The sequence below is a fragment of the Cryptomeria japonica genome, chromosome 1 (genome assembly GCF_030272615.1).
Source record: "Cryptomeria japonica chromosome 1, Sugi_1.0, whole genome shotgun sequence".
NCBI classification, from domain to species: domain Eukaryota; kingdom Viridiplantae; phylum Streptophyta; class Pinopsida; order Cupressales; family Cupressaceae; genus Cryptomeria; species Cryptomeria japonica.
Genome location: NC_081405.1, coordinates 301,399,370 through 301,426,056, shown reverse-complemented (window position 1 = coordinate 301,426,056; position 26,687 = coordinate 301,399,370). Strand labels below are relative to the sequence as shown.

Here is a 26,687-nt window from a genome sequence, read left to right as displayed (position 1 = left end):
CAAAGTATGATGAGGACAAGCAAGTGACCTTTTGACTCAAGTTTAGACAAATGTGTATGTAATGTAAGGTGTAAAGCAATGATGGACTTTGTGAGACTCCAAAGATAGGTTGAATGCTAGATAAAAAACCCAGAGAGATAACCTAGGAAGCTCAATAAGTTTGAAATTGACTGTTCTTGTTTGCTGAATTATGAAAGTTTTCAATCCTGAACATAGACGTGCCTGTATACTTCACAGATGCGGTTTTATGACACAGACGCCTTTCTGCTAGACATAGACGTGATTATGAGATGTTGAAAGTGCAAAGTTGTTCAAAAGACACAGACGTGTTTCTGCCCTTCACAGACGTGTTTCGACAACACAGATGCGGTTCTGTCAGACAAGGACGCGTTTCTGTAAATTTTGTGCAATTTTTCCAATCTGTTAGGTTGCTGTTGTGACCAAATCTGAATGTTTGACTATTTTTTGTGACAAGAGGACACAGTGTTGATGAAGACTCAATGTTTGCAAGTGTTTAGATTCAAAATGACTCCAAGAAAAGTGTGTTGTTTGATGTAAAATTGTTTTGCATACACTTGAAGACACAAAAGACACAATGTTTTAATGTTTGGGTCTTGAATGTTTGATTGTTCAAAATAAGTCAAGCACAATTCTTATGGTTGGCCATGACAATAGTTGTTGATCCCACATGGAGTTTCCCCTGAGGCTACGCTATTCAGAGCGGATACTTAGATGCTTGACCCCATTGGCTCCACCCTCGACACTCACTTCTTGGGGCAGCCAAGCATTAGTCCCCATGAAAACTCCTTGTGGCAAACTTTGTATCTCTACTAAGAACCGTATGTGTGTGGGCCGCTACCAGAGGTCCAACCTCCTGCCCCAACAACTAGAAGGATTTTGGCTTCTAAAACAAAAAGGTGCTAGTAAGGGCATCCGCTTGTGTGGCCATACATGCGACACTTTCAGCTCTATAAATACAGAAGGCTCCTAGCCGGTAGGGGTTACGCCCTACAAATGATAAAATAAATTTGATCAAACGGGTTTATGGGGAGACATAATGTCGGTATGAACTAATCAACACACGTTATTCATAGTTTTCACCATGAATACAGTTATTTATAGTGGTTTGGAAGAAGATGGCTTTTCTTTTGCTACCACTTGGGTCGTTCTCTCCTCACTAGTAGTCCTAATGACCACACAAGGAGACAGACCCTCTAGAGATGAAACAAAAAGAGCCTATTGCTCAATACACAAAAGACAATGGTTCAATTTTAGTGCACCAATTGAAGTGTTTGCTAGTCTATGAAAATAAGGCACACAATAAAGATCAAAAACCCTTGCAAGATCCTGCAACAAAGATTTGTTAGTAGTTGGATTGTCTCAAATGATCACCCCTTCCTACAAGAACACAAGTTAGGTAAATTTTAGATCCAAAAGACTTTGTGAAATAGGGGCCTTCGACAAAATGATTTTTTTTGCTTTCAAGACAAGCTGCACCAATTTTGTTAGCTAGATCTGAAGATGTTAGCTCAAAATAAACTAAATCTGAAACTTAAATGATCAAAAACCGAATCAAAGAGACCAAAAAATGCCACAATCGAACACAGACGTAGTTACCCAAGACACAGACGCTGAAAGAACGTGTAGACGCGCCTAGATTCTACACGAACGCGCCTCCATAATGCAGACGCGGTTCCCGGACACAAACGCGACTGAAGACCTCACAGACGTGCCTAGGGAACACAAACGTGTTTCCTGAGATCTGAGAAAAAAATAAAATCTTGTTGTGGGCGCAGACGCGGTTCCAGATGTCACAGACGCAACAAAAAACCAAAAAACGCGATCCGAAAGTGCGGAGACATGAAAATATCAAAATGTTGTCGGAAATGTCAGATCTGCAACTTCAAAACAAAATCTACAACCACAAATGTTAAATGCAAAAGGGACAAGAGTCCCACCGAGCGTGCCAAAATGTATATGGTGAAAATGGATAACAAGAATATTGAAAGACTAAATGAATTCAACCACAAAACCACAAAACCCTAGCCTAACAACAACAAAGATCCACCATAACATATGAAGATTACCTAAGACAATGCAAATCAAATGAAATCACAAAGATTATACCATCACATGTCCAATAGGGTTTGAATCTCCATTCTTCCTATCTCCATTGATCTTGCTTGATATATTTACTCTCAGATTTTATGTGCACAAGAGCTCAACAAAGAATGAAAATGTGGTTGCAAGTAGGATTGCAAGTGCAAGGGCGTAGTGTAGTCGAATAATCATCGGGGGGTTTGATAATGAAGGAAGCATCTCCTTATATAGAAGACACCATAAGAAATGGAGGGATAAGTTTGAGAGATGTAAAAGAGGTCGGCTATGATTAGAAGGTAGGTAGAGAAAATAATAAAATAATGAAAGGGGTAGGTAGTGTATGAATTAAGAGATGAATGACATGTGTCATGGGTAGAAAAGGTTAATGAATTAATTAAATCAATAAAGATTCATTTAATTAATAGAGGAAGTGGGATCAATTAAATAAATAAGATATTATTTAATTTAGGAAAATGATTATTTAAATAAATAAATGTATTTATTTAAATGAGAAATAAGGCTAGAAGAGGATAAATGAATTAATTAAATAAATAAAGATTTATTCAATTAATAGAAGAATTAGGCTAAAATAATTAAATAAATAAAGATATTTATTTAATTAGACATGACAATTTTAGGTGTCTACAACAACCAAAAAATTTCAAATAGGAATAATCACATGAATGACCTTACTAGACCTCTTTAGGAATCTTACAATCTATTGCAAATCAATGGTAATTGAATTGCCAAATAGCACATTGTATTAAACACTTTTTCCCACAACTCCTACTTCAACTTGGAATTACTTAGCATTCTCCTCACTCTCTCTTAACCTGTGCATATATTCAACAACACCATTTTGCTAAGGAGTGTAAACTATGGTTTTGTGTCCTTTGATCCTAGCTTCCATACAATAATTTTCAAACTTTGAGGATGTGAACTAATCTCCATCATATATAAATTTTAAACACTTGATTGATCTACGAGTACTCATTTCAACCAAAATTCTAAATTTTTCAAGAGTACATCAAACACATTAGATTTACTTTTAATAAAATAGACCCATGACTTTCTAGAGTAATTATCTATAATTGTCACAAAATATGATGATCCAACAAAAGAGATTGCAATGCATGGTCCTCAAACATCTGATTGAATATATATTTTAGAACACCTTTACTTGTATGATTACCTAATTTAAACTTTTGACTACATTACTTCCCAAAGAAACAATGCTAGCAAAAATTAAAATTGAAATATTTAAAATTTGAAAGTAACTTACAATTTATAGTACCTTTATCCCTTTCTCACTCATATGACCCAATTTTGATGCCATAAATGAGTATATGACCTAAGTTTAGATGCCATAAATGAGTATATGACCTAAGTTTTGATTCCATAAATGAGTATATTAACATCTTTACAACACCATCAAAAATCGTAATTTTAATGCTCTCAATCCTAGCATTCTTACAAGAAGCATTGTTTCGCATAAGAAAACACCACCATCAATAGGTTCATAAGTAGAAAACCAACTCCTATGTGGATGCATGTGATTAGAATCACCAAAATCTAATAATCATTCCCCATGATATTATAAGATACTACAAATAGATAAAACTTCACCAACCATGCCTAAAATTTTCCCAATTATATTTGCTTCCCTTTTGGATCCATCATTATCTTCTTTCCTCTTCTAGCAATCTTCCTTGAGACAAATTTATTTATTGCAATGCCAACATTTTTCATTACCCTTTTTTCCTTTTGACTTAGATCTAGATGTACCTCTCAAATTCTTCTATTTTGTGTGGATCTATCTCTATCCACCATTGCTTTTAGTTTGGAGGTTTTTGTATTGGGATTCCTAAATGTGATTCTTTAAATAACAAATCTCCCACAAGATAATCAAATTCAAGGGTGTCAATTATCCTAAAGCCAATAAAAGGGACTTAAGTAATTGTAGGATTTAAGCAATGAACATGAGAATGACTAGCTTGTCTTTATTGATTTTTACACTCATACTAGCTAAATGACAAATAAGAGTATTGAAATAAATTAAATGATAAAAAAAAAAAAAAAACCTTCATTCACAAACTATGCATTTTCCTTTTCAAGTAGATTCAGTTTGTCAAGGATTTTGCCATGTAAAGACTCTTTATTCTACTTCATAAGATTGCTATTGTTTCCTCTCTGATAATATTATAAATATCCTCATCAACCAAACACAGTTGAATTGTTCTAAGAGCTCTCATATTTAGTCCTTCCCAATCCTCATCAGACATATTTGCATATTTCTTTGACTTTCTTAGAAATTCCTTGTGCAATCCTTGTCGCACTAGCAAATCACACATCTTGAACTTACACAACTCAAACTTATTATTTCCATTAAATTTGTCCACCTCAAACCTTGCATTTGAAACCTTCATCAATTGATGTTACAAAATCAATACCAAATCCTAACACAATTACCTAGAAAATAATCACTCTAATACCACTTATTGTACAAGAAGAAGCATAGATCTAGAAAATCTAAATATTGTAGCATAATTTAGTTGCAAAAAAGTGGCAAAGAAAATTAAATGGAATAACAAAATAATATACAAGACTATAAATACGTGGTAAAACCTTTCAATATGTCATAGAAACATCCATGCAGCAAGGTATCAATATTCTTATTGCTCGAAGAAAACAATTACAAACTCTATAGCTACTACTATCACTATTACAATTTTAATTATTGAATTTGCAATTTTCAATAATAACTTTTCTTCTAGAACAACCGAGATATACATAATATCTCTAAAACTACAACCACCACCCAACATAGATATAATCATTTTTATTCCTTTAAAGAAAACATGAACTTTCTCCCAGAGAAAAGCTATTATTCTAAAGGTAAGATTAAATTAGAAATGTTTTATTGTTTTCTTTTATGCAACACTTTGCATGCATCTCCTTTGACATAGATACATTTTTCTTGAAACTAATCTTGCTATAATTATTTTAATCTTATCCAAATATCTTTGTGCGATTCAAAATCCCACAAATCTAATGTTTGTGCATCTTTATGATAATTGTATTTGTATGAAAGTTTCAAATGCTTCTTTTTAGACCTCATTCAAAGATCCCAATGCCCTTTTTCTTATATTTGAAACCATATCTATCTTTGTGGAATTATTTCAAGCTCTTCATGCACCTTGGATATCCCTTAAAAGTGGCATAAATGATTTTTCAAGCATTTATAACCTTCGACTCACGTGGGTCATATTTATTCACATTTCGAAGGCATGTCTTCTAGCTCTATTGCAGCTACAACAATTAACAAAAATATTCTACCCTTTATTATTTGATAGCTAGTTATATCTTTATTTTGCAATTTTGATAGTGTTATAGGTCGAGAAGCTATTGGTAATGTTTGTATATTGACTATACAACTACCAAATGTGTTTCTTGAAATTTTCTAAAACATTTTTCCAGGTTAGGATAACTACCACTTTTCAAATCATCAATTTTTTGAGACAACTTCACAACAATTTCCTTTCATAGTGATGTGAGTTATGAGCTGTGAATTTTCACAACCTCTATGCTTTGGGTTGTGAGTTGTGAATTTTTACAACATCTACGTTTTAGGTTTTGAATTGTCAATTTTGACAACCTTCAAATCCATAACTTTTAAACTTGTAAATTCTTTTCGTTTCAAAATTTCTTTCAATTAAGAAGTTGTGAATTATAATTACTAGTTTATTGAAAAATAAATAGTTTAAAATATTCTTATTAGATAATAAATATTTTCTTAACCATAAACTTATTGATATTAACTTGAGATTAGAAATTGTCTACCAAGCCTTGCAAGTGGAATAGGTACTAATGTGTTTTATATGTACATAACATTACAAATTAAGCCATTTTGCTCCAGATTTAATAAAACCTTTGATTTAATCATTTTCATAAACATATCAATGAAAAATTAAATTTTAAATAATTCACCAAAAAGGAGGTGTTTATGTTTGAAATTTTTTCACAATAGATAAAATGATACTAAGAAGATTTTCCTAGATGTATTTTTCACCAGCTCTTACAAATTTTAAAACTTAATTGTTTGTGTACATGACTTCTCCCAATAGTTTGATTCAAATGATGGATTTTTATAGTTCAAATTGGTATACCTTTCAACATGCATCCAATAAACTGTGACACTCCAAAGAAGGATGAAGACAATGAAAAGACCATAAAACATGTGACACTATCATTTCACAACTAGAAATGACTCAAGAAAGTTTTCAATGTTTGACAACTCTTTCATTTTGACTAAAAACTAATTCTAATTAGATCCCAGCTCCTCCCTTAGAATGTGACTAAAAATTAATTAAGCAAGAGTGTTCAAGGGCTTCAAATTTTCATTGTTACCAAGTCTTAACATATATTTTGTGCTATGGTTTCCCTTTACGGACTACCCTCATTTACTACACTGTTTTCCCCAAGTAGTCTTGCTTTTAAATACATACCTTCCCTAAAATCCCAAGTATAGTCTGTAGTCATATTGCATTGCTTTATCTAATTACCATCTATCTGCGATCGAAATCAGAGATTAATCAGAATGTCGGGAGGGGAAATGATAGATTTGCAAGCATTGCGGAATGCCCAGTGACCACATGACCGAGCTCAAGGAAAAGTTCAAGAGGATATGTCATCCTATACACCACATTTATACAATGTATTTATTGATTTACATTTTCATGTTTTAATGGTTATGGGAAGTAGATAAACAAAAATATCTTTTTGATAATACAAATAGCATATGAATGTAATAAAGAACTTTGGGTCAAAATCCAAAAATGATTATCAAGGGTGCCAATATTGAGTACAAATGTTCACATGTTATGCTTCCAACCATTTGAATAGCGAGCCAACAGATGCATAGAAATAAAATTTAACTTTGATATTTGGCTAACCTATAAAATATCAAATATTTCATAATGAAACCAAAAAACTAAGATTTAAATGACTAATAGAAATTATTTCACATGTAAAAAGCACTTGCAAATCTCTCTACAATTAGGTGCTCTCAAAATACTTGCAAATACCTGAAAAAGGAAATATGAATTGGGTTATTTGAGAATTTTAGTCATTCAAATCCTTGCTTTTGTATCTCTACCTCCACATGAGCCAAGATACATAGAAGCAAAATAATATGTGCTCTCAATTCAGATTCATATAGAGTTAAGAATAGTGATAAAATAGAAAAGAAGGGATGTGATAATCTCAAGGAGCTCTATGGAACAAAAAAGGAAGTTGTAATAACAATAAGAAATAAAAATAATATAAATTAGGGGAGCGGGACTAGTAGTGGAGAGGTGTTCCAATGGTAGGTGGACAAAATAGACTTTGGAGTGGTGCACTAAAAGTATCATGTCTATACTTATCCTCAAAAATATTCCTCTAAATTTAAAAAAGCAACCAACTCTATGATGCCGCATCAATGCACTACTAAACATAACTTAGTGCACACCTATTGGTCTTACTTTTTTTGGGACCATTTTGGACACCTTCACAAAAAGCATGCTGATGTGACATCATATTTGACTATGTAGACTTAAAACAATTTTTTAAAATAGAAAAACAAATAAATTGTTATACAAAATGAAAAGTGATTTGAAATATCTATAAAATAATCTTGAGTGTTTCCCGATGAGATTGTGTATGAGTTTTTTCATCAACATTTCATATCAGTAACATTGATGAAAAAACTCATACACAATCTCATACAGAAACACTAAAAATTATTATATCATAGATTGTAGAAACTTGATGTCTAATATCCATAAACATAAAAGATCAAAGATTTTGAGAAACGACAAAATCAATTTCCTCGATACCAACGAAAGTTCTTTGATGTGAAAAATCTTAAGTTAAGGAAATGAAAAGTCACACAAAATAATTAAATCCGTACGCCGTCTTAGCTCAGCTGGTAGAGCGCGTGGCTTTTAACCACGTGGTCGTGGGTTCGATTCCCACAGACGGCGACTGTTAGTCAACCTTTCTAATTTGGCGCATTTTGATCGATGTCATGCGTTGGGGTTATAACTTAAAGACCCTCCACCACCCAGTTTGTTTGGTCTAAAATAAAATATTACCTTTTAAAGGCAAGCAGACAGAGGATTCTTCTGAATAAAAAACTTTCAGAGGTATTTTCTTTTTATAATTTAATGTTATTGGAAAACATTTATATAGGAAAAACTTTAAATATATATTTTAGGAAAAAGAAGATTAAAAGGTTAGGTGTTAAAACTTTTCATAATTTTGTAATGGTGAAAATTGTACACGCGTGTCAAATTTGATTTAGTTTAGTCTTTATTTTTAGAAAATGTTTTGATATATGTATATAGTGATAAATGATACGATTTTGTTTGATGTTGAGTTTATTCTTCTAGTCCTTTTATACATGTAGCTTTACCCTACTCTTGTATGCACTTTTATATATTCATCTTATCCTACCATTCATCACTACGTATATATTTGTTTTTCCACCTTATTCTTGTGAGTCACATATGCCTATACACTTGTTATCCCACTCCTATATTTGCACATATCTATATATTCCTCCTATCTATGTCCCAACTACATTTATGTATGTTCACATTTTTAATCTGAAGATGAAATTTTCAAATGTAAACCATTCTCTTGTAAGGCCAACTAAGTACAATATTATGTGTTCTCTCGTAAGGCCAACTAAGTACAATATTATACTGGTATCTCCTTGTATTTAAAGGAATTTCATGCTTCATTTAACACATTAGATGTTCATTAGTCCTCTCATTCTAAAGTAAACACCAAACCATTGAGAACTAAATATGAGCAATACAAGAACCACAAATTAAATCATTTTGACCATGCAAAGGACAAGAGTTTGTGAGTGTTATATTGATAGTTTTGACCACATTAAATATTTAATCGGATAAACATCAAACTTGTGTAATCTATCAACTCATACCCACTTTCTTTCTTTCTTCATATTGCATTGCTTTATTTGATTACCATCTAACTGTGGTCGAAATCAAAGAGTAATCAGAATGTCAGGAGGGGAAATGAAGGATTTGCAAGCATTGTGGAATGCCCAGTGACCACATGACCGAGCTCGAGGAAAAGTTCAAGAGGATATGTCATCCTATACACCACATTTATACGGTGTATTTATTGATTTACATTTTCATGTTTTAATGGTTATGGGACGTTTATGTTGTAGGCAAGAAGTCGATGATAAAGAAGAGGTAGATGTACATGATATGTTAGCCCATCCCTCAAATAGAGAAGCCCTCTTTCCAAATCCTCTGGACCCGCTCCTTCCTTCATCAAAATCCTATAGTGGCTTAGGTTTTATTTAATCTGAATATGTGTATTCTAATCTTAAGTTCATTAAAAAAAATCCTATTCTATGTTGATTCTGACATTCGCTTCAGTTGTAATGTGACCATGATACCTAGTTATGTCTTAGTTTCTAGGTCATGAAATACAAACAATTTAAGGGATGGTCGAACATATATTTTAATTTTTATCAATTAATTATGCATGCTATCTAAAAATAGATTAAATGTTTTTAATTTTCACATTAAAGTTTATTGCTTAAAAAATATTAGATAGATTAATTATATTTTAAATAAGATTAAGAGTAATTAAGAAATATTTCAAATAATTTATTAGCAATAATATCCTTTTTGTTTAGTTGTTTATTTCATAAATATAGGTGCAATCAAACTTCACAAAAGAGGGAGAAAAACAAGTTCCAACAACTAGTTTATTAGAGGTATTTCCAATTTTATAATTGAAATATAGATTATTTAACTTCAAAAGACAACCTCTGTATAAAATCTATTTTTTTTCCACAACTACCTTTATGGTGAGGTATTCAACTTCATAACGGTGATCATGATGTGCATAGTATAAAGGAAAAAAGTTAACTTTAACAAAAGGAAACTAAAAATCTTTTAAGAGTATTTTTCACTAAATACATTAGGATGAACAAGTGATTTATACTTATCTTAAAATTGTACTAGTTATCCATTTATAGGAGTTTGATTCACATAGAGAAGTAAAATTAACAAATGAAGATGCTTAAATAAATAGACTATTGAAAATTATTAAATGTAGATAAACAAAAATATCTTTTTGATAATATAAATAACATATGAATGTAATAAAGAACCTTGGGTCAAAATTCAAAAATTATTATAAGGATGCCAATATTTAGTACAAATGTTCACTTGTTATGCTTCCAACCATTTGAATAGTGAGCCAACATGTGCATAGAAATCAAATTTAACTTTGATATATATTTTATAATGAAACCAAAAAACTAAGATTTAAATGACTAATAGAAATTATTTCACATATAAAAAGCACTTGCAAACCTCTCTACAATTAGGTGCTCTCAAAATACTTGAAAATACCTGAAAAAAGGAAATATGTTCTGGGTTATTTGAGAATTTTCGTCATTCAAATCCTTGCTTTTGTATGTCTACCTCCACATGAGCCAAGATACATAGAAACAAAATAACGCGTGCTCTCAATCTAGATACATATAGAGTTAAGGATAGTGATAAAATAGAAGAGAAGGGATGTGATAATCTTAAGGAGCTTGATGGAACAAAAAAGGAAGTTGTAATAATAATAAGAAATAAAAATAATATAAATTAGGGGAGCAGGACTAGTAGTGGAGAGGTGTTCCAATGGTCGGTGGACAAAATAGACTTTAGAGTGGTGCACTAAAAGTATCATGTCTATTTTTATCCTCACAAATATTCCTCTAAATTTTGAAAAGCAACCAAGGGAAGAGCACGAGTAGTTGAGCATGTACCAATTGTTGTGAGGGTTGTTGATACCTTTTGTTCCAAAAATTGAACAAATAAAACTTATTGTTTGAAACATAAAATATCAATTTTTGTTACGAAATGTACCAATAGTCATTAGGAAATGTACCAATAGTTGTTAGGAAATGTACTAATATTGTAAAAAGTAACCAATCAGGTGATGTCATATCAGTTGCACAACTATTGGGGCCTCTTTTGCATGCCTATTGGTCTCACTTTTTTGGGGCGCTGTTTTAGACACCTTGGCAAAAAACATGCTGATGTGGCACCATACTTGATGATGTGGTGCTGAAAGCTTAGTTATAAGCAGACAACTAGGCAAGTTAGCTACTGTAAAAAAATTAGGAGTGCTTTGAAATTTCCACGTAAGATTTTGAGAAACGTGAAGTTAGGGTGCTCAACTATTAGTGCTCTTCCCCTATGTGATGCCACATCAATGCACCACTAAACATTACTTAATACACACCTATTGATTTTACTTTTTTGGGAACCATTTTGGACACCTTCACAAAAAAACATACTGATGTGACATCATATTTGACTATGTAGACTTAAAACAATTTTTTTAAACAAAACTTACAAATAAATTGTTATACAAAATAAAAAGTGATTTGAAATATCTATAAAAGATTTTGAGAAACGACAAAATTAATTTGCTCGATACCAACAAAAGTTATTTGATGTGAAATATCTTAATATAAAGAAAGGAAAAGTCACACAACTTAAGAAAATTCGTACGCCGTCTTAGCTCAGCTGGTAGAGCGCGTGGCTTTTAACCACGTGGTCGTGGGTTCGATTCCCACAGACGGCGACTGTTTGGCAAACTCTCTAAATTGACGTATTTTTCATCGCTGTCATGTATGTGTTGGGGCTATAACTTAAAGACCTCCATCACCCAGTTTGTTTGGTCTAAAATAAAATATTACCTTTTAAAGGCAAGTAGACTTTTCTTTTTATATTTTAATGTTATTAGAAGAATAAGGGAAAATATTTCATAATTTTGTAATGGTGAAATTTGTATATATGTGTGTCAATTTTGATTTAGTTTAATATTTTATTTTTAGACAATATTTTGACATATGTATATAGTGATAAATGATATTCTACCCTTCTATGTACTTTTATATATTCACCTTATCCTACCATTTATCATTATGTATATATTTGTTTTCCATCTTATTCTTGTGATTCACATATGCCTATACACTTGTTATCTCCTTGTATTTAAAGGAATTTCATGTTTCATTTAACACATTAGATGTTCATTAGTCCTCTCGTTCTAAAGTAAACACAAAACCATTGAGAAATAAATATGACCAATACAAGAATCACAAATTAAATCATCTTGACCATGCAAAGGACAAGAGTTTGTGAGTGTTATATTGATTGTGTCTCTATATTTTTCATCTCTTTGAAATTCCTTTTACATCCTAATGATGAATCAAAGAGTGTGATTCGAAACGTTATGATAAAAAATACAAACACAATTAAATTCAAAAAAAATTAAATTTTGACCCCACTAAATATTTAATCGAATAAACATCAAACTTGTGTAAACTCATACCTACTTTCTTTCTTCCTACAATTGTTGATTTTGATCAGATTATAATAGGCAGGTAAATTTTAAATTTTATTTTATGTATACCTTGATCAACGTCTGATATCTATGAGTGATATATGTTGTTCAGTCAGTCTTGTATTCGATCTACTGGTGTGTATGAATGTAATCCAAATACAAAATGCCACTGAACAAGTTTGTACTGCTACGTATGGATGAATAAATTCGATCTTATCAATATATTATATCCAATCTGCTATGGTATCCTTTTGCTTGATGAACTACGTAAGTTTGATTAATGTCAATGTCAATCTAGATATTTCCGTATACAATATGCTTGCAGAAGGGTTAGTTAAGCTGTGATTGTTTTCCACGATTTTCTGTTCAAGTCTATGTGTTTGATTTGTAATCAGCAACAATAATATTCTGATTTGTATGTTCCTTGTTATCAATCTAATAACTATTCAATCTGCTATCATATGATTGGCTGCAGTCGATATTCAAACTGATCTTGCTTATAATGCTGGAGATGTCGACTGTATATCATATAAGGTTCATCTCTAATACTCACGATCAACAATTTTTCTTTCTGAGCTTAATTCACTACTACATAGAGGGGTGTTTTAAGACAATTTTTAAGACAATTTCTGAGGAAATTGTCTCAACTTGAGACCAAAAAAAAGTTTGGTTTTGTCTTAAAAAATGTCTTTAACCGAGAGTCTTAAATTATCGTCTTTAAAATTGTCTCTATAAAGACAATAGAAAACATAATTTTTTTTGTCTTTGTAGAGACAATTTGGGATTTAAAGACATATTGTCTCTAGAGAGACAATAGTTGGAATTAAAATCATATTGTCTCTTGAGAGACGCTATGTCTTTAGATCTCAACTATTGTCTCTCTAGAGACGATATTAAAAAAGGTATTAAAAAAATAAACAATTTATTCTAAATATTTTTGTTTAGTTTTCAATAAAAATGTATTAAATAAATAAATAATAGAATTGTCAAATGTTTATGCTTAGAGCGTTGAGTGTCACGCGGTTAGCATTTATATAGGGCAGGGATCTCTTTGTGGTGTTTCAAGATTAAAGTGAGATAAACTAGGAATCTTGCAAGTTCTGTTCTGGCTGCCCTACATGATTCCATCGCTGAAGGATTTTCTTTGCAATCTCTTTGTTGCTATTATATAAATCAATTGCTAGCATATTAGTTGATCTGTATTGATGTCTTTGTGTAATAATTAAAGATGAAACATAGGGCTTGACTTAGCAAAAATGATTAATAGTTTCTTGATTTTGTTATGGTATGTGGGCTCTCTTGGAGCTGCCCGACTTTGTGTACATAGGGGTTTATAATTTATTTCATTCCGGAAAATTTGAAATTCATTTGGTTTTGTCATGTTGGTATATGCTCTTATTGTTTACTATTATATTTGTAACTTTTAACATGATTTATATTTGTTGTCCTATTATATTCAATAGCCTATGGGCTTTAACAAATGAATGCTTTATATGGAAAGAAAATCTAGACAATGGCATTTAGCTTGCAGCAAGCATTTATTGGCATGATAAACGTGGTGTTGCAACAGGCACTATATTCTGCTAACAATTAGGATCTGTTGCAAGTGATTTGTTAGGGCAATCACGTCTCTGCTTGAAGGCTGAAAAGCAATTTGGTGTTTTTGCAATGTTTCACGGCATTTCAGGGATGAGAATGCTAGGACATTTTTCAGGACAACAATCTACTGGACATTTTTTTAGGGACTGATAAGTGAGAAATATAGCAGCAATAAAAAAATAAAACAATTTCATTTTTTATTTCATTGTCCAAACTCAATAAACATAACAGAGGGAAAAAGTATGGTACTAAGTACAATTATGCTTCATCCGAGCTATCAATATCAAAAGAGCTGTATAAAACAAAAAGAAAGAGCTCCTTGAATCCAGGTCACATTGTATGTCAAGTTGTGGTTCCTAAGACAATCTTAACTCCCTTTTTGGCCCTGTCAATTTTAATCAATTAATTTCCTCTCGCAATGGCAACAAGACTTGGTGTTTTCCATTATTTTCCCATGTTCCATTAGCATATTGAAAAATATTACCACAGTAACTGCTTTTTGTTCTCATATATTGTTATGTTTTAAAAGCTATTTAATGCTGCAATACTTTATAAAGTTATTGCTAATAATACTTACCAAGAATAAGTAATAAATAAGAAAGAAAGGATAAATGTCTGAACAACAATAATGATAAATGTCTAAACAACAATAATGATAAATGTTACAGTTTATATAGAAGTTCCAATTCAATGTGGCTCACCCCAGGATTAAATTTTATTCCATCGCTATCTCGTTCTCTTTGTCTATCTATTCCCTATGCTTCATAACGTATGCTGTCCCACACTGCATGATGACAACAGCTACTGGAGATCACACACTGGATTATCTTTACCAGTATCACAAAACTTTCTTGAAGATCTCACACAGTTGGTCCTTATATTAAGCTTCCTTGCAAGAAAATTCCAGATACTTTATCTTGTTTCCTTTAACCTATCCTGCAGAATTTATTTTGTCTTGTTCATTGTGATGTATCAGCCAGTGGAGAACACCCCTAAATTCAATTACCCATGGAATTTGTTAAACATATATCATTTCAAAATTGACTTAAGTGAGGAAAAATTTGATAATTGGGAGTTAGAAAAATGGTCAGGAGCAGCAAAGGTGTGCACAGGAAGGAGATGGAGCAGCAGCAAAATAACTCACATTTGCTAAACTGTGGTCACACGTTCAGTTCTCTGCAGGTCCCAATAGCAATTGGCTGGGGATCTCATATTACAAAAATGGCCCAATCCTACCTCAAGTCAATAAATCAATTTTAGTCAGTGCAGCTTTGGGAAAATTGAGTACAAGAAATGGCCCTCAAAACCAGACTTAAGCAACAGTAGCAATCATTTTTTTGCTAGAAATTGAATTCCAATTCTTATTACAAAATAACCTAATACCATTTAAGTTAGAAAATCGTTTGTACCCATAGCAGCATTGTGAATTGAACGAGGGAAATCTTATAAAACCCAGTTTAAGCAGTGCCTGCATTGAATTTTTTGCTCAACAATACAGTTCAACCCTTCTGCACCACAACCTAATGACATTCGTCACCAAAACACTGGTACCCACTGCTGCATTTTGAATTAAGTGCAAGAAAAGCGCATCAAAACCCAGCTTAAGCAAACTTTGCACCGCTTATTTTCTTAAACGACGACTTCCAACCCTTATCACCGCTTAAGTATGGAAAGTTATAATTTATCAATGTGGTATCATTAGTGTGAGGCTACTAGAATTTAGCAACCTGTAAACCAAGTACAGTTACTTTCCTAATCAAAATTGATAACTAAATTTAAGAAACAGCCAACACCACATGTTCTTAAGGAAGAGCTTGACAATAAATAAATTCACAAGAATTAATTAAACAAATATGATGATATATAAATTAGGTTTATAATAGCAATGAAAACTGAACAATGATAGGAAGCAAATATGTCTTTTGTTCATTTGTTTCTATCCATCCTCTTGCTTTGTGTCCTCTTTTTACGAGGCACCTTTTTGATTGTGGGTGTGGATAGTTCATCACATTGAACGCTCTCCTCAATATTGTTGTCTCCCACTTGTTGAAATTCAAGGATGGTTTCCTGCCGAGTTTCAGGAATGACAATCGAATCATTTTGTGCAACAAACAATTCATCATGATCCTCTACCTCCTCTTGATGCTCACTACCTGATGAGTTTAATTGTTGGGCTTCCTATACAAAAAACAATTTAACTTATTTAAATAACTTAATACCTCTAGTTAAATTATTGCATAAGTCATATGATATTATAAAGAACTTACCTCAGATTCATGACCACTCACTAAAATCTCCCCTCGATCTAACAAATGTTGTCGTAGGCCTTGGGAACCATGCAATAAAGAATATTTTAGGTCATCCTCTGAAGCTTCCTTTTGAAATTGGTGAACCTACATTAACAAACATAACCAAATTTACAAGGTATAATGAATCATAAGATACAATTAACTCAGAAGTTTTTCATGACTTTTTATGAAAAAGAAAAATACAGTAGATGAAAATATTCACTCACCAAACCACCATGAATGCTATTATACCCACCAGATCCTAATTTATGGGATCCAATACTTGACACCCTAGCTTGGGTTGCTTTTGTTGTATCTCGAAGGCATCTTTTAGATCCTCCTCGTGTAGATGGCATATAGTTTGGATTATTGTGGGCTTTCCTCTTATATTTGGCATCTTTCATGAGTTCATCCCATGTCACTTGGTCTGTAATCCAAGCTGGACGTGGATATCTCAAGTCTTTTGTCAACTTTGACCTTAAATTATCCCGTTTATAGTGTATGTATTTCCATGCAATATCAAGAATAATATCCTTATTAAAACCAGGATTTCCAAATGCTGTTATGACATCTTTAAAGAGTTCATCTTTCTTAGCATTGGATTGCTTCCTCCAATCCATTTTATTTTTGGGGAGACCATTTTAGACACCTTCACAAAAAGCATAAGAGACCTAGACTAAGTGGACATCACTAAGTGTATAAGAGACCTAGACTAAGTGTATAAGAGACCTAGACTAAGTGGACATCACTATGACAAGGTATGTCAAGGCATTAGTGCAATACATGGTCACATAGAGAAAACTTCATAAAGCAGCCAGTTACTGTCGTGACAGTCCCAAAGAGGTTATAGCAGAACTACAAAGGACACATGCCACATAAACCAAGGATATGAGGAAAGCATACAAAGCATAAGCATCAAAGAGATAGTCATCATTGATCATACACTATGTTGACAATAGCATGATTAAAACTAGTGCATTACTCCAAAAGGTATTTGTAGATAGAAGGCATAAACAAAGGGTTCTCAATTATTACTTTGATGAAAACATGTGTTAATTCCTTAAAGAAATCCTATGCTTAATGAAGGCTACGCTCTGAGTTCATCATTCAACACTTTAAGGGTCAATCATTGAAATAAAAAGTGAAGGTCTAGTTCATAGTAGTTTGAGCCTGAAAAGGGGAGTTTTAGAGGTAATTAAGTCAAAATGCATAAAATAGACTTCAAAATCAGAACATAACATTTGGAACAGTTCATCAATGAATTAGTAATCATTTAACTTTTCAAATTATTAAAAAAATATTAAAAACTTGTTCATATTTAAGTTGTTATCTTTCCACAACCATATCTAATAGATCTATATGTTGTAAAATGATACATACATCTTCAGTTGCAATTGCAAAGTGTCCAAACCTGATGCCAATACTTGTTGTGTCCATAATCTGTCAAGATAGGACAACACTATAATGAGTAGGAATACAAAATGGTACTTATGTGCAATATGCTCTGCCTAAAATTATATTCTAAATATTAATGTATTGTAGATATGGTGTCAATTTTCTTACCCATAGTCAATGCACTGGCAAAAATTACACCAGAAAGGACCTTCCCAGAAATGTCACTAGCTTCCACACCATATATTGGCCCCAGAAATTGGCTAAAATAGAAATGCCTATAAGATACAATGTTGAAAAGATGCATATGAATTAGTATCTCAGTAAACTTTGTCAAAGAAAAAAAAAGAGCTCATATCTTTGAAATGATTAATCTTTACACATACCATAACCAATTGGAAACCTGTCAAGAAAATAGAATTCTATCACAGAAAGTGAGGAAGAAAACATCACCACAAAATTTCTGGTACTGTCAGGGTTTGCCTATGGCAGGTCAAGGATTCAATTTCTAGCTGATCTAGACAACTTGCCTATGGTAGGTCAAGGATTCAATTTCTAGCTGATTTGTGGAAATTTAACTTATTATCAAATCCTAACTTATTATCAAATCCGAGTTATGTGCCCCAAGTACAGAAACATGGCTTAAGGGAGAATTGGATACAAATCCATTCCAAATGTACAGACAGGTAGCTCAATGCTAGAGAAGCTCAGTAGCCTACTGGGAGTGATTGGTAAAAGAATTGAACAGATTCTACAACAACAACGTGTACAATTCAAGAAACACTTTCAATTAAGGAAGAACAAATTTCCAAACAGAGTTAGACATGGGGTTGCTACAGAATGTTCCAGATGGTACAATAAACTTCAATGTAGGCTTTGGCAAATGGGATAACTAAGGAAAAGTAGTGTTTTTGCTTCTATGCAAACAACAAAACCACCAGTTTTAGATAGGCAATAGTTATGTAATCACCCCTTGATGACACCAACAGATTTGTTATGCAACAAAAAATGGCTTGTGACATTTCAACTTCCTTAACTTTTCCACACCCTGCAGATTTTAGGCTTCTATTATTGTTTGTGAAGCATAAATAGACTACCGTATTCTTGAAATAAGCTATTGAGAGGCATGTAATTGTGATTAGAAGTGAATTTAAGTTAGTTCATGGTTCTAATAGACTCTATTTTAGGAAAATCTCAGGGCTGGAAGGTGTTTAGGGAGCTTTTAGGAGACCTTATCATTTGTTGTATATAAGATCCCTCCACAGAGACCAACAATCTCACAGAGATATTGTAGTCAGGAAGGTAATCAAAAGTGAGCATGGATCAGTCATGACTGGGTGTATTGCAGTGTTTAAAGAGTTCGTACTGACAAATAGAGCCATTACTGTCAAAGAAGATCACTGTTGGATACAACATACGCAGACAAAAATAAAGGCCCTAGATGCCATTAAGGTCACCAAATTACTACTCAGGATACTCATTGAAGCATTTTTGTGACAATACTTTCAAAACAGTACAGGATACCAAAGGACAATGCTATACTGATAGCAAAAGCAAATCATAGCATGATTCAATACTCTAAAGACAGATATTGATAGGCAAGGTATGATCAGTTACAACAAGTTGATAAAGGCATTCATGGTAGCACTCAAGGCTTGAAGACTTATCAATGGAGTCTATTTTTGCTCCTATAACATGATGTGTGTTTTGGCACTATGGTGATGTTAATGAATTTTTTTTTTGGAGTCTATTATGCTAGGAATCAAGATTTGAACTTCATTTAACCTTAGTCAAAACATCTTTTGACCTACATGTAAGAGTTTGAAAGTACTAGTCATAAAAAGATGTAATATGCCTAGAACAATAAATGCTCTAAATGATCTAATGTTCTAAGATGTGATGGCTTGATTTGATTAATTAGCGATCTAAGACTTGTCTTTAAATATGACAAATTATAGTCCCTATGGTCCACTTTTAAAAAGGAGTTGGCCTAAGATAAGTACGGCATAAGCTTGGATAAGGTAGACATGATCAAATGTGTCATATTTTAAGGAATTAAAATCACACGCATAAAGGTTTAACAAATTTCTAATCTTTGAAACCCTTTTTGGGTTCTGATATCCTTTGGCTTTTCATTGCCAGTCAAACCACAAAGATTATTTTCCCCTACAAAATATTTAGATGGAAGATGCTAAAACCTTGATAAAAATCAATAACTTCAAAAAATCAGCAATTGAAAATTCCAACATGGAAATAATCAATATTGATCCCTTTTCTGAGCAACCAAGTTCAAGATAGAGATCAAAGCAATCATTGGGCATATTTTCAACTACATTGTCTTCCATATCTATGAAAGAGGGGGTGCCAAGAAATAATTTAACCATCACATTTGTGTTTGTATGAAAAATGAAGTGAGTAATATAAAAATGTAGAACTTGAAACTAGAGGCCAACAGAGATTAAAAGGACCTAGTTTATGAACTCCATATGATTTTGCTAGAAAACCATCTCAAATCGTCCCGTGATCTTTAAGAGATAACCCCTTAAACTATTGAAATTTGAAGAACCAAACATGAGGAATTATAAAATTGCATTAATTACAATTCAAAAGTATTGAATATTTGCTAAATTTTAATTAATAATTATTTCTGTGAAAAATGAATCCCTAATACTACACAGCCTGTGGCAATTAGCTACGCATCTTCTTAAATTGCAAAAACATGTGCCAACTGTAAATAATATTCAAAACAAACCATCTATAATCCACTATTTCAGATCTAACCTAAATTTGTCCCCAAAAACAATTGCTTGCACCCTAAAAGGTAAAGTTTTTAAATCTGAAAAATCATAAAGTAGGTAACAATACCCAGATTTATGATCAAATAACTTACAAGCATAAAAAAGTGAGAGTTTGTCTGTCACACAAATGTTACATAGATTTTACAATAATAATAATGTTTGGTATTACTCATAAAAACTTAAACTGCAACCTTAAGATTAATGGCAATGAAAAAATTTCTTGCATATTTTCTATATATCTAAGAGTGTTAGATTACGTAACATGTCCCTGATGTTTAAGGAGAGACTGAGGCAATCAAGATTAAAGGAAATGAAAAAATTTCTTGCATATTGTCTATATAACTAAGAGAGTCACATTACGTAACACATCCCTAATGTTTAAGGAGAGAATGTGGCAATTACCATATCATTTGATAAAGAACATTAGAAAGATAAATGAATATTTCCGAATTCTGACAGGGTAAATTTGATGACCATAAATACAATAAAATATTTAAAAAGAATGATCATATAAAAATAAGAGACTGATCTTCTATTGTCAAAGGTTAGCATGCAGCACACAGTAAAAGGACAACCTAAATCCAAAGTTGCAGCTCTATCAGAACACTTATGATCAAGGTTTAAGATATGTCAACAAAGATAGTACCAAATATGATGTCACATGATTAAGAGCATAGTCATGGTGACTGTTAAAGAGAATACAAAAGACAGTGGTCACTTACAGGGAGTTTCAAATCCATACAAATAAGTGACCTTCACAGGACAAATAGTAGCATGGGTACCACAGAAGCTCAGAGTCTCAAACCATCCTTCCAAGCAGCCATCAAACATTCAACTCACTATCATGCTGACTAGGGATCTGGAAGTATCAGTCATTAGGCCAAATGGAGGATATTAACCTCAAACCATGGCATGAGTAATACATGAAGACAAGGTTCTTTGATTGATGAACAATGAATAAATAAAACAACAGTCCAAGCACTCAAGTTAAATACAATAGAACAATTTGATATTGGATAGGGGCTCATCATTTTTTGTATATAAGATCCCTCCACAGAGACCAGAAGTCTCATAGAGATATTGCAGTCAGGAAAGTAATCAAAAGTGAGCATGGATCAGTCATAACTGGGTGTATTGCAGTATTTAAAGAGTTTGTATTGACAAATAGAGCCATTTACTGTCAAAGAAGATAACTGTTGGATACAACAGACCCAGACAAAAATAAAGGCCCCAGATGCCATTAAGGTCATCAAATTACTACTCATTGAAGCATTTTTGTTATAATACTTTCAGAACAAAACAGTAAAGGATACCAAAGGACAATGTTGTACTGATAGCAAAAGCAAATCATAGCATGATTCAATACTCTAAAGACATATATTTAAAGGAAACGTATGATCAAATACAACAAGTTGATAAAGACATTCATGGTAGCACTCAAGGCTTGAAGACTTATAAATGGAGTCCATGATCTTGGATGACCTTCATAAATCAATAAAACTAGAAAAGATTACATGAGAAAACAGTCCTTTAGGGTTTGAGTCTAACCTTATAATGAATACATCAACAAAGATTGAGATAAAAGGCAGTGATCTAGGATCATTTATAGCAGTCATTTCTATATTTCATATCCTTACAAGGCAATGACTGTTATTGTGCACACGGAGAAGTTAATTTGTTGCAGACCAAGAATAGTGATAAGGGTGGCTAGCTAATACAATGACAGAGATCAAAAGAGAAGTCGTGATAGCAGATTCACAGTACCTATAAGGTTAGACATCAAAATAGAACTAATTCACAGTCATTTCAAAAAAATGATCAGGCATGACAGTGATAATCTGTATATGTGTTAGAAGCTACAACATATAAGACAAAAACACGTATCCATGAAAACTGCGTACTAAATATTAAAATATGCAAAATAAGCCCAATTTTAAACATGTGCTTTTTACGGTGATGAGAAGAAACTTCCAAAAGAAATACACAGAAGTAGAATTTACCACAAAATTTTATAAACGATTTATTTCAGGCTTGATGGAGTCCAAGAGTGTAGGTGAACCGCGCATTTTTTTCCTTACTATTCTGTGTATGAATAATGGCGAGAAACAGAGTAAAATTGGGAAAGGTTTTGGAGCAATCATAAAAGAAGGCATCTCATTCAAAGGTGCAAGGTATTTAGTATTGCAATCCACTTCACTGATATTGTTGAGCAACAGTAAAGGAAAAGGCCCAAAGGCACAAAGATGGAGCTACTGAAGTCAAATCTTGGTTACTACTGAGCCTAAGGAGAAAAAGAACATGTCCCTTAACTATGAATGGATAACACATGTATTTGGAGGGACCATAGAAGAGGACGGAGTCCCCCATTTAGTCGTTGCAGTTCGAAAGACCGCAAACCCGGTTCCAAGTGAATATTCAACAGCAGAGACAAGCACGACCCAACATCCCTTTAACCAGTGCCAGATCCAGAACCACAATGTTAAAATTAAATTACATTAGAAATGGATGTGTGGGAAAATAAATTGGGGAATGTGGCCACGGTCTGAGGCATCCATGATTTCCCATCATTCCCATTTCACAAAAACAATAAGAAATAAATATAAAAAAATACAGCAATACAAAGATATTGTTTTCCTGCACAACCATAGTTAGGGTAGAAATAGTACCTGCTCAAGTCCTGCAATGCCCCTACCGCACCTTCACACACTGGCCTCTCCCATTGATTCTCGGTAAATAAGTATGAGAAAGCATCCATCCTTCCCGCCATTGGAAATTACATGCCGATGCCGCCGCGGAAGCAGAGAAGAGGCAGACGAGTGAAGAGGGAAATAAACCTAGTGGCAGAGAAGAGGCCGCAGGCGAGTGCGTGAAGAGGGCAAAATAGACTTTAGGCTTAGGAAACTTTATTTCTATTCTATATTGTCTTAATTTAAGACATTTAAATAACTAAACCTATAAATTAAATGTAAAATATATGTTTAAGACGAACTTAAAGTTTTGTCTTTAATTAACGTCTTAAACATCCCTATTATGTCTTTGATTTAGTTTAATATTTTATTTTTAGAAAATATTTTGACATATGTATATAGTGATAAATGATATTCTACCCTTCTATGTACTTTTATATATTCACCTTATCCTATCATTTATCACTATGTATATATTTGTTTTCCATCTTATTCTTGTGATTCACATATGCCTATACACTTGTTATCTCCTTGTATTTAAAGGAATTTCATGTTTCATTTAACACATTAGATGTTCATTAGTCCTCTCATTCTAAAGTAAACACAAAACCATTGAGAAATAAATATGACCAATACAAGAATCACAAATTAAATCATCTTGACCATGCAAAGGACAAGAGTTTGTGAGTGTTATATTGATTGTGTCGCTATATTTTTCATCTCTTTGAAATTCCTTTTACATCCTGATGATGAATCAAAGAGTGTGATTCGAAACGTTATGATAAAAAATACAAACACAATCAAATTCAAAAAGAATTAAATTTTGACCCCACTAAATATTTAATCGAATAAACATCAAACTTGTGTAAACTCATACCTACTTTCTTTCTTCCTACAATTGTTGATTTTGATCAGATTATAATAGGCAGGTAAATTTTAAATTTTATTTTATGTGTACCTTGATCAACGTCTGATATCTATGAGTGATATATGTTGTTCAGTCAGTCTTATATTCGATCTACTGATGTGTATGAATGTAATCCAAATACAAAATGCCACTGAACAAGTTTGGACTGCTACGTATGGATGAATAAATTCGATCTTATCAATATATTATATCCAATCTGCTATGGTATCCTTTTGCTTGATGAACTACGTAAGTTTGATTAATGTCAATGTCAATCTAGATATTTCCGTATACAATATGCTTGCAGAAGGGTTAGTTAAGCTGTGATTGTTTTCCACGATTTTCTGTTCAAGTCTATGTGTTTGATTTGTAATCAGCAACAATAATATTCTGATTTGTATGTTCCTTGTTATCAATCTAATAACTATTCAATCTGCTATCATATGATTGGCTGCAGTCGATATTCAAACTGATCTTGCTTATAATGCTGGAGATGTCGACTGTGTATTATATAAGGTTCATCTCTAATACTCACGATCAACAATTTGTCTTTCTGAGCTTGTTGATTTGATCTCACACAGATTTCGGTTTGTACAATATATACGTATGATATGAATTGACCATATTTATTCACCGTGTATGCAATGGTCTTTGCCTGCAAATTGTTTTAATCTGATGTAATATAATCAGCACGTTATCTGTATGAAATTCGATCTACAATATATTCTTCTGATTGTTATTATATCTCGACTATGCATATCGACTATATATCTTACGGTCTGCTGTATTATTCCTATCCCTATCGATCTATATATATATATCTGTGTGTGAGAGAGAGAAAGTGAGACTCATATTAGTAATCGGCGGTTTATCCACAACGATATTATAGGAATTAATCTGAATCAATGATAGGTATAAACAATGGTCAGGAGTAATCAGAATGATCATAAAGTTAATATGAGTAGTCAACAGTTAATAATAACTGTTAATAGAATTGGTTTAGGTTATAATAATCAGCTTTGTAACATTATTGATGATTAACCTGATCATCCTACTTGTCAAATAAATGAATTATGATTAAGTATATTTATGAAAGAAATCTTTTAATACAATTAATTGCTTGATCAAATGTGTAAGGCCGATAGGCCACTTACATATTTGATCTACTATGTCGGTATTTAAGATTTCGACTGAAGCTACATCTTCAACAACAATTGTGTTATTTTTTGTTAACTACATGGTTTTGTAATAGTGTAGAGGTTGGTCTTCAATGTTGTCTCAAGTTACCCAAAGTACCCAAAAAAACACTAATAACATTAATATTTTAAAAGACAAAAACTTCAACGAATAAATCAATTATATATCTTATTTTTTACTTTAAATAAACAATTATTTTTCAAAACCATATCAAAATCCACTTTAAAAATGTTCCATGAAAAAAAAGTATAATAATTTTTATTTTAAAATAATATAATCTAAAACTTAATTCTTCCTATAAAACATACCACATCTCAACTTCTAGAAGGCACCATCAAATATAGGGTAGATTACCTGAATCAATGATCTATTTTCACCTAAATTCAACTCACCGAGAATTTTCTACCCAACAATGTTTGTTGGAATCTCTTAGAAGAATTTTGACTACTGAACATTAGTTAGTAGCCTTTCCTATAGTGGCTTGGCAAACGAGAGTATAAACTTCCTCATTTACTAGCTTCTACTGTTTTACCCAGGTAGAACTTGCTCTTAATTACACTCTTTCTCCGAGGTTGCGGGAACATGTCGAGTGCGTGCGTGGGTGAGATGAGGAAGTCGTCTGCAGTCAAGAGCTCTCGGAGGTTTCGTACCTTAAACAAACCTTCGCGTCTTGTAAATAACAACGACTTGGGTCCTTACATTTCAAAATCCTATAGCCGCTTACTGATTTCATTGATAATCTTATAAACTCTCCGTCCCTGTCACATTGGGGTGTGATTTTGCGTTCATAGTGTGATCTTGTATCACTCTCTCTCTTTTTTAATGTGTATTTTAATTTTAAATTAATAGAATGTTGTCGTATTTATTCTTAAAAAGAAAATCCTAATCTGTCATGTTGATTCTGATATTCGTTTTAGTTGCAATGTGATCACGATACTTGGTTATGTCGCAGTTTGTACACCATGAAATATGAACGATAAGGTATTGATGAACTTATATTTTAATTTTTATCAATTTTTTATGCATGATATCTAAACATAGATTGATTTTTTTATTTTATTTTTCACATTAAAGTTTATTGTGTGAAAACATTTAATATAGGATTGAGAAAGATTAGGAAACATTTCAAATAATTCATTAGCAAGGTATCTTTTTGCTTGGTTGTGTGCTTCATAAATATAAGTGCAATCAAACTTCGCAAAAAGAAAAAGAAAAAGAAAAAGAAATTCCAACACTTTGTTTAATAGAGGTATTTGTAACTTTTATTATTGGGATTTAG

At 32.4% G+C, this 26,687-nt stretch overlaps 1 protein-coding gene and 2 non-coding genes across 5 annotated transcripts; 2 read left to right on the top strand and 1 right to left on the bottom strand.

Annotated features, from left to right (window-relative positions):
* Window positions 1-8,050: 8,050 nt before the first annotated feature.
* Window positions 8,051-8,123, top strand: TRNAK-UUU (transfer RNA lysine (anticodon UUU)). The gene has a single exon. It is a non-coding gene; the product is annotated as a tRNA-Lys (tRNA).
* Window positions 8,124-11,702: 3,579 nt separating this feature from the next.
* TRNAK-UUU (transfer RNA lysine (anticodon UUU)) lies at window positions 11,703-11,775 on the top strand. The gene has a single exon. It is a non-coding gene; the product is annotated as a tRNA-Lys (tRNA).
* Window positions 11,776-15,978: 4,203 nt separating this feature from the next.
* On the bottom strand, window positions 15,979-23,513 carry LOC131056048 (uncharacterized). Of its 3 annotated transcripts, XM_057990360.2 has the most exons (5): window positions 23,284-23,513; window positions 17,991-18,097; window positions 17,839-17,867; window positions 16,407-16,532; window positions 15,979-16,317 (listed from the first exon to the last, which is right to left on the bottom strand). In XM_057990360.2, exons 1-5 carry the CDS (start codon window positions 23,382-23,384, stop codon window positions 16,066-16,068), a joined length of 615 nt encoding a protein of 204 aa, XP_057846343.2. In that variant the 5' UTR covers window positions 23,385-23,513; the 3' UTR covers window positions 15,979-16,065. The 3 variants fall into 3 exon arrangements, with proteins under 3 accessions (XP_057846343.2, XP_057846341.2, XP_057846340.2); XM_057990358.2 differs by lacking the exons at window positions 17,839-17,867; window positions 17,991-18,097; window positions 23,284-23,513 and adding an exon at window positions 16,655-17,800 and having other exon boundaries at window positions 15,979-16,206; XM_057990357.2 differs by lacking the exons at window positions 17,839-17,867; window positions 17,991-18,097; window positions 23,284-23,513 and adding an exon at window positions 16,655-17,790.
* Window positions 23,514-26,687: the final 3,174 nt, after the last annotated feature.